The following is a 13,891-nucleotide window of genomic DNA, read 5'->3' on the forward strand; positions in this document are numbered from 1 at the left end:
CAATTGAAGCTAGATCACCATGGAAAACCTAGGAGCATTGGATGGCCGTTTCGTCTTAGTATGGGACTCACAAATATGATTTTAATCGGTGAAATTTATAAAATCTCCACAAAACTCCTTCTGATAATAATCATCTGCTCACTAGTGACCGACTTCAAGAGATACTCATGGAGTTCTATTGAGAAGACGTGACCAGTGGAGTTCAACCAGGTCTGTTGTGAGATATAAACTCACTGAAGATAATGGTGTACGGTGTCGCAACTTCGTGGAGTGGTTGAGGTTAGACATTACCACAACTGGATGCCAGCCAGTTCAGTGGTTTGGAGGTTAAGCGTTCGCGCGCATGACTGATAGGTCTTGGGTTTGAATCTTGCGGGGGGTGGGATCGTGGATGCGCACTGCTGATGAGTCCCATACTAGGACGAAACGGCTGTCTAGTGCTTCCAGGTTTTCCATGGTGATCTAGCTTCAATTGATTCATGATTTCAATCAGTGAAATTTCTAAGATCTCCACAAAGCCCTTCTGAGAATAACATTTGCAGAATAAAATAAATAGATTCTATTTCAATGTCTTCCAACAGCTATGAACAGCCTACAAAGTAGTATCAAAAATAATACAATTATAAACAATCTTTTGATATACTATAGTCAGTAATGTCGAGATTTATATTTGAAACGGAATAAAATGATTGGTTATGTTCTTACTCATTTACCAAGTACAGGCTAATAGACATACTATTTCAGTAAGACTTGATGATACTAGTAAGTGGCTACTCAGGACGAAGTGGATGGAAAGGCATTCAAGTCTATGATTTGTAAGTTTAAAGTTTATTACAAGTTTCACTTGGTATTGTTTTGCTTGTGTCTTTCTACTGAGGTTTAAGACTGCAATTGATCAGTCTTTTATTGGCATATGTGCATAGTGTGAGTATTGCTTCGATATAGCTGAGTGGATAACGCGATGGCGTTTGAAGCGAATGGTACTGGGTTCGAGTCCCAGAGTAAGCATCAACTCTGAGATGCAAGTACATCCAGCTGACGAGTGCAAAATAGGAGGAAACGTGCATCCTGGACTACACTGCTAGTCACTACCCATCTTTGTTTATTACAAGTTTGTTTCTCAACATTAGTCTTAACACTGTTAACTAAAACATTACTTCATAAGCTAAACAAATTTACAACTTCAAAACAACTAGTCCCTCTGATAAATTTCGTTATTGCAATGAGAAGATGAAGGTTATCAGCATTATGTTATATATTTGCGCAATACATTTCGAACAATCTGATCACCCATATATTTGTTAAGACATTTTTATATGGAAACTAAAAGTTCAAGGAGACAGGTTAAAGGTGAGCCGTAACAAAGGCAAATAAAGTACACAAAAATAATGTGATAAGCACATTGAATAATAAATCAGTATTACAAGGGTAGGTTAAGAGTAAGAACAAATTGTTCGTGAACGCATAAAAGGAGGTTTCAGTTTCCGTATGATCAAGGCTTCAATAAACCTTAGTATACATCCTTGTAGGCTTTTTTATAACACTACAAATGGTGATTTGATGTCAACCTTATGACTAGTTTCAATCAAATGTTTCGCAATAGAGGATGATGTCTGATTATCATCACAAAAGCCGACAAAGGCAACACAACAGTAATCATGAATAAAACCGATTATATTAATAAAACTCTTGAACATCTCTCAACAGGACCTTATGAAAAGATCAATCCAAAAACTTCTCTAACGATTAAGAATAAAGTCAAATTAGAAACAAGTCAACTTCTGAACGAGCTAAAACCAATCATTGGAGTCTCGCTTTGGTTTGCTTTGCATCCCTAATCATGTAATGTCTCACGGTTTTATGGCTTACCAAAAATTCATAAACCAGATATTCCTCTAAGACCGATAGTAGACTTCAAAAACACCCCAACATATGCATTATCGAAATATTTAAGCAATATATTAAAACCACTACAGCTCAACTTACATAATATAATTAAAGACACATATGACTTTAAATCAAAATTATCCGGATTAATCATCGAGAAGAATGAAATCATGGTAAGCTTTGATGTCGTTTCTTTATACACAAGTGTTCCCATTGATAAATGCTTAGAATTCATTAGTGGTTTACTTGAGAACGACAATACTCTTCCTGACAGATGTCCGTTGAGCATCAGTCTAATCATGAAATCCTTAAAACTTTGCTTAAATTCAACGCTATTTACTTTTAACGGTATGTTATTCAAACAAACTAACGGTGTAGCAATGGGATCCCCCGTGTCCCCGACTGTAGCCAACCTTTTTATGGCATACATAGAATCAAATATCTTCGCCCACAACATTATACCACGAATTTGGCTTAGATATGTAGACGATACATTTGTTGTTATAAAAGAGACTCATCTAAGATCTTTTTCAAAACAAATAAATACACTTTCATCACACATCAAATTCACGAATGAAAATGAAAATGTACATGGTGAGCTACCATTCTTGGATTGCTTAGTAAGAAGAAATCCAAATAGAAGTCTAAACCTATCCATTTACGGAAAACCGACGCACTCAAATCGTTATATTGACTTCCATTCAGCACATCCTTTCAGTGCTAAGATCTCGCTAGCCTTAAATCTTTTTAGAAGAGCTAACAAGATCATCACATCAGAGGAAGACAAACAAAAAGAACAAATGAATGTAATCAGCATCTTACGATTTAATAATTTTCCTATGAAGATTATTAGAAGCATATTAAAACAAAACAGTTTATTACATTATAATAATGATTCGAATGAAATGCCATGGATTGGTACTGCAGTTCTACCATACCGTCATGGCACAACAGAAGAAATTCAAAGAATCTTAAAACATCACAGAATTAAAGTGTATTACAAAACAACGAACACACTACGTAATACTTTAGTTCGCCTGAAAGAAAAAATCCCTTTCATGTCCACACAGAACTGCGTCTACAAATTAGGTTGTATTGATTGTGATGCCTATTATATTGGAGAGTCATCCCGCGAAATCGTGACTAGAGCCAAAGAACATATTAGGTACACAAAGAAACCTCCTAACAATCCTGTAGAATTGAACCAACTTCAAATTAAATCGGCAATAACAGTTCATGCCATTTTCAACAACCACCAAATCGATCTTAAAAATATCAAAATATTGCAAAAAGGTTTTTCCAACTACAAAGAAAGGAGGGTAGCTGAGGCGTTCCATATGATGCTTAATCCTACTTCTCTCAATAGAAAGGAAGGTCTTACCATACATCCTACTTGGACCATCTATCCTAACCATTCAGTCTGATCGTATTTACAATTTCACACTATCATATTACAAATTTAAACTCTATCCTTTCTTACCATAAAGGTCACACAAGTTTTCATTCTTAAACAATGCACATATACATACACACAAATTTACATACATACCACTTATGAACCACCTTGACAGAAATGACATGACATCAACTTGTTCAGACCTGTTTTTGATTGATCAAATATTATTCTTGGATTGTTCCGTTGTACTAATTAAACTTGGATTAATTTTAATTTGGTTATTTATTCTCTGAAGAAGTGACTTACACTAAGTCACGAAACGTCAGAAAATCCAATTTTCTACTCATTGGGATATTACAAATATATTGTTTTTATTTATAACAATCAACCCAATGCTCAATTTATTCGAAATTATCAAATCAAACCTTGTTAATGATACCTATGATGTCTGTTTAGCCTAAATGAAGCATTAATTACCTCTATATACTTCACATGGACACTGTTTGTCAATCATGTATGATTTCTTTTTAATGAATAAATTGTAATTGAATTCTAATACTACATTTCGATGAATTATCTTCCTCATCTTTTTCCATTCAGTCAGTATTAATTTGGATTTTCTTTGATAAATTTATGATTTAACACAAAGAATTAATAAATTCAATGGTTGTATACAATTGATTTGTTGATCACATTTTATCTATTTATTTAAATACATAAATATTGGTACGAAGCGACACCAAACGGATATGTGTCACACAAGTCACTTGATTTGTGTGCGGGCTGTGATACTGCTCGGGTGCCCAAACCGAAGCAGGTGGTTTTCTTAGGGCGCCACACCCCGAGCCTTTGACATAAAGGTTTGATCCACAAAACAGCAGAGCAACGTTATGAGATGCAGTCCTATGGTAGCCCGTGACTAACAATAGGTATATACGCCATTTGTTTACTTATAATTCTGGAGCCCATGTGCACTACTGATTTGGAATCAGGGTTTTCCAACTCTCATAGGTGAACTCTCCATGTCCATCAACCCGGCTAAAGCGCCGAACATTCACTTTTCGTCCTCTCAATTTCGTAAACAACAGTAATGCCTCGGGGATGCAATGAGCAGACTTTCCCTGGCAGTGGCTGTATTGGCGTGGCCATGTAAGAGAATTTCTAGAGGGAGAGCTGACTCTCCCAACTCTCGGCCGTACCAGGGTATTTGATCACAACCCATACATAAAAGTTATCGACCAACCTAAATGTCCCACTCCTGAAGATCAATTAGGTTCCGACTAACTTTGTGGTAACGTTTTAGACCCTGAATATATGGGTTATGGAAGCATGAATATATCAGAGTGTATCAGTTGCCCCAAGATTGCAGTTTCGCCTTCTGGAATAAATGTCAACCATCACAAAACCTAGGTTCAAGGTTTTATGATAAATACATGCAACAGACTAATATCAATAAGATAGTCTGCGAAATATCAAGTCACTTAATTTAATGGCCACACTGAAATTTATTTGACAAGATCCGATCAGCACTAAAGACTGGATAGATATATATACAATACCATGTACATTTAAAAAGTATCATAAACTTTAATAATTAGATGTTTTAATCAATTAAAAAACACAACTTTGCAAGTCATCCAGATATTCAGTATAGACGATTTCTGATTCTGATTAACTAACAAAACATTAAATTAATGAAAAGCCTTTTTACATCCGGAAAAATTTTATTATTATGGTTTTACACTAGCATATGTGTAGTAAAGTGTATGTTATCGAAGATGGATAGTGACTAGCAGTGGAGTCCAGGACGCACGTTTCGTCCTATTCAGGACTCATCAACTGGATGTACTTGCATCTCAGAATTGATGTCCACCCTGGAACGTGAACCCAGTACCTTTTGCCATTGCGTTATCCACTTAGCTACTGAGTCCTGATAACCACCTACTTGTGCAGTGGTAAGATTCAAGTAAACAACACCAATTGAATATAACGTATATGTACTTGCTGTATATATATATATATATATATATATATATATATATATATATATATATATAGAGAGAGAGAGAGAGAGAGAGAGAGTAGTTTTCTCCTTCTTCCTCATACATACACTTTTATATCACTTTTTTTAGTTGATAAAATCAGATTATACAAATAATTCCTCACCAGTTAGTCCAATTGATAAACCATCTGATATTGAATCAACAACAAGTGAACGACAACTAACACGATTAATTCGCCTTTACAATGATAATAATAATAATAATCAAGAGAAACCTTATATATCAATACATCCGGAAGGAATGAATTTATATATGCGACTTGGAGCAGTTGGTAAGCGTAATAATAATTATAGAATTTGTTGTCGATTCTCCTTAAAATTTGTAAACATCAACATTGATTCAGTTAAATATTCAGGATATCTATTTGTTTGATCATACAATTTGGTAAGGTTTTGTTTTCGAATTTTGTTAAATCAGCTTGCATTGATTTCAATATATGCAAATGATAACAATAAGAAACTGTTAGGGTATGTGAATGAAATGTCTGAATGTTGATTATCTAGATTTATTAACCAAACCATGATGTAGTATTAGAACATGAAGTCATTGACCAATTAATACAGCTAAGTAAGTGGGTACAGATTATCTTGTAATGGTAATGGTTAATCAATGGTTGTTAACATAAGATGACTTGACTCGGAATCAGTTGCAATGGTCCATATGCATCCAATCTTTGAAAACTATCTTACACTTTTTATACAGCTAACTCATTCTTTCGTCTAGAAACATACTATCATCCGGAAACCGAACTCAGAACCTACGTTCATATGTGAACATAAAAATATTCAACTTCCAGGCCACTGAACCGGCTTTCAACGGTGTTAATGTCTAACTTTAATCAATTCACTGTATTGCATAACTCTCATACATTGCCTGAGGTGGATAAATACCTCAAACACACTGAACTTAGTGATCTAGAGGTTAAGAATTTGCTCGCAAAACCGAAAGTCCTGAATTCTGCTCCCGGATATGAGGTGGTGGATGTGAACTGCTGAGAAATTCCATAGTAAGATAAAACGTCCGTTCAATGCTTCCGGGTTTCCAATAGATCCCCTATACTAGCATTCACTAATTTTTCTAATGGAATCACAATAAAAACCAGAAATTATACTTTGTATCTGATTTTTTCTTTAGAATTTGGGAGAATTGACCTGAATTCTAATTAAAATGACATATTTGATATTTACTTTCAACTCCATAAATTTATATAAACGTATACAAATGTGGTTTAGTTAAATAAATGAAATTTGTTTATCTGTTCAATATGAGGTTACTTGGTAACTATGTTTTGGAAGTATCTTGGCCTCCAAGCAAATGCAATGTGATGCGTGCTACTTATACTGATATAAGTAGTATATGACGCGAGTCAGGAATGTAATGTCTGGCAGCAGAAGATGGGGAAGATCAAGAAAGGAAGAGTGGGAATAGAAAGCAATTAGTATGGAAATGCAAGAACAACGAAGTTCGAGACAATCATTGAACATTTTGTAAATTAAGTATTATAGTATGGTTTTTCTACTTTACCAGGTAACTCTGTGATTTTGTGCTAAAGATAACTCGGTTGTCCTCACCTGTGTTCTCCTTCACTACAGCAAGAATATTGGGGAGTATTTACTACTTCAAACACGAAACTTTATTACAACTATGGATTACCTAAATGTTTAGTTATTCATAACATTTTACGAAATATCAATAATAATTAAAAGAAATCATTCTAGAAATTTAATGCTTTCCATTGGAATCTACAAATCAATATATCAATTATTCAATAATATCATCATTAGTATGGGTTTCTGGTGACTGTTAAGCTTTTGATTGAAATCATGAACCGATAAATGTTAGACTATCATTGAAAACCTTGAAGCATTTAACGGCCGTTTCACCCTATAATGGGGCTTCTTAGCAGTGCTCACTCACAATCATTAACATGGTACCCGAACCCGGGACCTTCAGACCAGCGCGAACACTCGACCTCTAGACTATTGATCCGGGATTCGTTAAGGGATGCAAATGAAATCACTACCCTCAACTAGTCATTCACTTAAGAGAATGAACAATAATTGCTGATGCTGTTATGTAACAGGAATATTAACCCTTGCCTTTCCACACTAGCTATTTCCTTGAAACACACAGTTCTGTATTTTTTTTATTAACACTTAGAATCTACTATTCATTTGAATTTATACGTGATCGAAATAAATATTAACGTTATTATTCACTTCAGTAGTATACTGTCAATACATTTTTTCAAAATTTAATTACTTATGATATAATCTATCTGTTAATAAACTAACCGGATAATGGTAAAAAATTCTCCTGTGTAACAATTTTACGAGCGAAGATGAATGGTAGGTAGTGTTGGGATCCAGGACGCGCGCCTCGTCCTGTTTTGGAATCTTCAATTGGATGTGCCTGCATCTGATTTAGTGCTCACTCTGGGACTCGAACCCAACGCCATCTCCCTCAAATGCCATCTCGTTAGCTACTCAGCTACCGAGTCCTGATAGCTTGTGCAATGAGGTGAATCTAATGATTTTTCATTTTTGTAGCGCGCATTTACGTTACTTAATTCATTATCAGTAGTTCGTTTTTTTATTGAAAAGTATCCGCATTACTCTTATTAGGTTTCGGTTTAGGAGTAATGATTCATGATGGTTTCAATTTGTCTTCAGTATGGGAAGTCCGTGATTCAGTATGTCACAGTAAACTTTGGATACCAAAACATATAATAAGAATAGTTTGGGTACTTTGGCAAACATATTTTGTGTTCAAATATCATAGAGTAAGTTAGTATTTTTATAATTTCATTGTTATACATCACAACCAAAACACAGGTAAATAAAAATTTTACCTAGCTGAATAGTTTTATGAATTCAGCTTCACATTTTGACAGTTCTTCAAAGGAGTTCTAAAATTTTTTGGCAAACAGCAAGTTTCTATTTGCCAAACAGGATTTTCAATAACGAACAAAATAGTATTACTCGATTCATAGAAAAATTATAACTCAACTACCCATAGTACAGTACAAAATCAAAGTACCCACTGATTATTTACAAATCTGAAATCATGCGCTTTTTTATGAATCAACCAGGCTATTGAAATATAGTCACTAGAAAAGTTTGTACTATGTATACTTAAATAAGAATTAACTTCAGTACAAAGAATAAAGCAGATATTACATGACTGTGTAGCGGTAAACAAATCCCCAAAATAAATAGCTCTGTAAGTCTTCGACATTGGATGTTGATCACATTCGTTTTAATGAACTTGCCTGACTGAAGGCAGTAGGTCACGCATCCGAACCAGATCACGAGTGGGAATGCCTTGCTTAACATCCCTTGCAATCGCTAGCTAGTCTAGATCAGTCGACTCTAGTGGTTAAGCGCTCGCGCACGAGACTGATGGGTCTTGGGTTCGAAGCCTGCGAGGCGGGGTCGTAGATGCGCACTGCTGCAGAGTCCCATAATAGGACAAAACGGCCGTCCAGTGCTTCCAGGTTTTCTACGGTGGTTAAGCTTCAATTGACTTATGATTTCTAACTTAAATTGTAAAACTCCTATTTATGTATATGATGACATAACAATATAGAACTAGCTAAAAATGATATTTTGTCTTCTTTTAGCCATGGTATTTTAATTTTTTTCTAGGTTATATTACACCGTCATCGAGTAACAGTTCGTTTGTCTTGTATACATTTGGCTACAATAAATTTTTGTCATTGGCTTAAAGTTGTAGTTAGTGAAGTGGCGTTAAGTTTAAAAACACCAGTTCCTCATTCATCAACAGTGCATTCACATCACATTTCAAATCTTGTCATTGAAAAGCATAATATGGTAAGTCTGTTAATCATCAACATCCGTATTAGACTATGTAATATTATAAAATTATCAGTATAGGATTGTGGAGATTGTTGAGTTTAGATTGATATCATGAATGGATCAATGTTAGATCACCATTGAAAACCTGGATGCACTGAATTGTCATTTCGTCCCAGTATGGGACTCTTCAGCAGTGCTCATTCACGATCCCTCACGCGGGATTCCAACCCAGGAATTTCGGTATCGCTCGCGAACACTTAACCTCTAGATCATCCAACGGTGTTAATTTCTAACACTAGGACGAAACAGCCGTCTAGTGCTTCCAGGTTTTCAATGATGGTTTAACACTGATCCGTTCATAATATAAATCATCAAATTAACTGAACAGATTATGTTATCACTTGATGTATTTCTTTTTCAATATTTGAAATACTCTTTAAAGCATCAACATTTGCATAGTATTTGTAAGATGGTTCGACTTGTCCTAAAAGATGAATATAATGCTGAAATTATTCTTATAAAATAACATGTTTTCTATAATTAAAACGTGTCTATATTACTTTATTTAAAGTACATTATTCAATTTTTGCATAGATGCTATTAACGAAGATCAATTCAGAATTGTTGAACTTATCTACTTTTAAAGATTCATACACACTTACCTGCTAGTCATACGAATTGATTCAGTCTGAAGTATACTGAAATATTAATAAAATCTCGATATTCATTATTGTGATGTCCTTAGCTATACGATTATCACGAAATACAATTGCAAATTTAGATACGCTAACTTATACCACGAGACTAATGACGCATACACCAATACGAGAAGCCTAGAGTTCCAGTCGGTCTTTTGCCGCCTTGCCCTCCCTGGTAACTCCAGAACGCCAATTTCAACCTCCAAAATATGAATATCTCAAGAATAGTAAATCATATGATAATAGTCAATAAATCAAATAAAAGCTTATAATGAAAGGAATATGGATATAATATAGTCACTTAATAGTCATGCAATAAGAATATACGTATAATATTAGTCCTTAAGTAATTCCTAACGGTTACTATTCATTTGTTCTCATCCGGATATAAAAATTATTTTAATAAACGGAATACACCCACTACGACACTAATTAAGAAAGATTAGTTCAGCTTTTAAAGAATCGGAAATTTTCCTCTTTAGGGTGTGTGTGGCTCTATCACCCTTGAATTCGATGTTCATGTATAAACAATTATTACCGCTACATATAATATGTTATACCTTTTTCAACTGTTGTACAATGAAATAAACCCAAGAAATAGATGTTTCCCAGCTTAAATGAGCTGGACTGCTACATTAATAGTTTTATTAGATATACAATAGTATTTAAATCCCATGTTCCTTTAATATAGGTATAATAACAGCAGGAAAATTATTCTTTATGTTAATAAGGAATCCAATTCATTTGCATCAGTTATGTATTGAATCAGTTAGCTAAGGTAATTATTGAATATACGCTTATATACCTATGGTTTTACTTACCTACCTTCTACTTTTTAAAATCTTTTCACAAATACTTTTGATCATCCTGCTTTATCGCGGACTGATCAATTTTAAAGATATTTACCATATGAAGTCAACATAGTGGTTGTACCTGTTTAGCTTTTACCATAGGACTTAACAGCTTAGTATTCGTTCCCTAGTGGAGTTATAAGGGTTTACTGCTTGGAGTCCAATACTGGGCATGGGGAAAGCTGTTTATTGCTTTTTTTATTCTCAGTGGATTCCTAATTGAATATGGTACTTTAATACTGCATTTTTATTTCAGACTCATATTTCATTGAATCCTTACAATGGAAATTATACTCAAAATAGTAAGTATATTATATTAATACCTTTGATTAAAATCAATAAAAAGAACTATCAAACAATGTTAATGATCAAATTTTTAATGATTGATTGGAGGTAAAATCTATGGTCTGTTGTTTGCTTACTAGGAGGATCTAACTGTTAGATCAATAAAAACTCGAAACATTATAGAGGTGTGTTCAAGGCCCTCGTCTTTCAGCCATTAAGTCTCAATCGCAAATCCCGTTCCACCTACCTTGTTTTGAGAAACCGGATTGTATCGTTAGCCCTTAAACTTAAATTGTAACCCGAAATTTTTGTGCACAAATCTATACTCGGTAACTGAGTTCATAAAAGAGTTGAACTGTGATTAAAGACTGTACAATTGAGTTGTGAATAACCATTTGTATTTCTGTATATTGGTCATAGATATCATTACTATTAGTATTTATCGGTAAAACTACAAATTGAATAATGAACCAACAATTTTAATATTTCTTTTTTTAATCCGTTCGTTATCCAACTCCAGTAAGATTGAACAACTATGTTGTCAATGCAATATAGATCCTGTTTTATCAGTATACTTTCTGCTAACACATCACATTGATATAATGTAAAATAATAAAATTCAAATACGAATTGTATTTAGGATATGTACATTTCAGGTAAAAGATTCAGTCATCTTATAAAGGCTCGGAGTTCGGTAGTATGACTCAGAGAATTACAAAGTGACAGAAAGTGGATAGATATATACGTACTAAAAATTGTACATTTTGTAAAACATGACCAAGGTTACATGTAAATAGAATGTTGTTTGTTCAATAGTTATAACAAATCACATAGATTAGAGTATTAATTGATATATTGTGTTTTATATTTACTGTCACGTTGTGGGGAGAAGTAAGAAACCATTTGACATGGGTTACTTTTTTGTGGTGACACTGTTACTAAATTCAACAATCCTGAGGAACATGTAGTGTTAGATGTCTTATTCTTCGGTAATCGACACGTTTTCTTGCTTTAGTCTTATGAGGGAGAGATCAATTATGTATAAAATAGCCTGATTTCCTATTTTTCTCACTTTTCAATGATTTTAAAAATAAGCTAAATGACGTTTTATATCTTTTCTTTTTTTGCAATATATTATACATTTAGGTCACTATACCAAAGGCGATACATTGGCCGGAACAATAAATCAACATAACAATAATAATATCTCTAAATTATGCCTTGGTTATTTGGGTGTTACACTTGATCCATTTTTATTTCCATTAGCTATTGAATATAGTTTAATAACTGGATCATTCTTTTATAAAATGTTACAACGTTTAGATCAAACATTTCCAAAATCATTTAATCGTACATCAAATGATAGTGATTGTCTTGCGTTGAATTCATCAAGTTTATTTAGTCCATCACCAACATCAATCTCTAATAGTATAAATAAAAGTGAATTTGATAAATTCTTTGATGATGATATTTCAGAACAACAACAACAACAATATCATCCAGAATGTACAAAACACATGTCATATAGACCAGTAATGGGATGTAAAGTATTTCTTCCATTATTGAAAAAGAATAAATTACCAATATTAAATGAAGATTACACAGCACCTATAGGTAAGTAACATTTTTTTCTCCAAAAGGTTTTTACAGTATCTATAAACACAAATAGCAGTAATCTATGTATTTAATGGACTGACAACAAAGCTCCTAACATATGCTTAGCCGTCCTTACCTACCACTCAAATTTCAATTTACTTGTATTATTAACCTAAGATTTGATGGTTTTGGGTTTCATGATGATCTGTTAAAACAAACAAGAAAACAGATATCTTGTTGAAATATCTAGATGTCAGGAACAGCTGGCCCAGATATTCGGGCAAGCTGCCTTGGAATAGGCATTTGATTGAAATGAATTTTCACAACATATAAATTAACATCTAATTATACATGAAAATAATGTAGATTTGGAATTTTGTTGTGGCATAAATAAAAACTTGAGTAAAAATTAAAAAGGAGCCGTAAAATTTGAAATTTTACTAACTAAAATATTTCAGTAGTTGAAATCATGAGTCAATTGAAGCTAGATCACCATGGAAAACCTGCAAGCACTAGACAGCCGTTTCTTCCTAGTATGGTACTCCTCAGCAGTGCGCATCCATGCTCCCACCCCCCACGAGATTTGAACCAAGGACCTATCAGTCTTGCGTGCGAGCGCTTAACCATTAGATCACTGAGCCGGTAGGCGTCAAACGGTGCTAATGTCTAACTTCAAATAATCCACGAAATTGCGACACCGTACACCATTGAGTTACCATCTCACAACAGACCCGGTTGAACTTCACTGGTCATGGCTTCTCACTAGAACTCCAGGATATGCCACTTGAAGTCAGTTACTAATGAGCAGATGATTAATATTAGAAGGGAGTTTGTGGAGATTTGAGTAATTTCGATAGTTAAAATAATGAGTCAATTGAAACTAGACCACCATGGAAACCTGGGGAAAACGCGGGGAGAGAGATCGTGGATGCACACTGCTGAAGAGTCTTATACTAAGATGAAACATCCGTCCAATGCTTGCAGGTTTTCAATGGTGGTCTAGCTTCAATTCAACAGAAAACTGTTTGATTAAGTTTATCCATGGGATTCGAAATTTTCCTTTGTTGATTCTTAAAGCTAAATTGGTGAGACTATAATTTATGGAAGACCATTGAGCGACACAAAAAAGTATTTGAGAATGTCCACGTACCTGCTACGGCCAAATCAGGGTTGTTAGCCAGTGTGAGGAATTGAGACTAATATTTACAGTTGATAGTTAAGGTTGGGAGTTAGATTTTAGGTTTTCATCACGAACTGACATCAGCTACTATGCCAAAACTCTATTTAGCCAAATAGA

The 13,891-nt window shown here is 34.1% G+C and overlaps 1 protein-coding gene across 3 annotated transcripts in view; it reads left to right on the forward strand.

Moving 5' to 3' along the window:
* ABCF1_2 (ATP-binding cassette sub- F member 1) overlaps positions 1-13,891 on the forward strand; it is a gene marked incomplete at its 5' end in the record, with an annotated part of 34,915 nt that overhangs the window by 18,182 nt on the left and 2,842 nt on the right. Inside the window, 5 exons of one of the 3 annotated variants that reach the window (XM_035731913.2) lie at positions 5,416-5,617; positions 7,971-8,128; positions 8,994-9,179; positions 10,970-11,015; positions 12,145-12,612. In XM_035731913.2, coding sequence (XP_035589670.1) covers positions 5,416-5,617; positions 7,971-8,128; positions 8,994-9,179; positions 10,970-11,015; positions 12,145-12,612 — 1,060 coding nt within the window. Of the gene's footprint in view, positions 1-5,415; positions 9,180-10,969; positions 11,016-12,144; positions 12,613-13,891 lie in introns of all 3 variants that reach the window. The other 2 variants (XM_051216926.1, XM_051216925.1) reach the window with 2 other exon arrangements.

The sequence above is a fragment of the Schistosoma haematobium genome, chromosome 6 (genome assembly GCF_000699445.3).
Source record: "Schistosoma haematobium chromosome 6, whole genome shotgun sequence".
In the NCBI taxonomy this organism is placed as follows: Eukaryota; Metazoa; Platyhelminthes; class Trematoda; order Strigeidida; family Schistosomatidae; genus Schistosoma; species Schistosoma haematobium.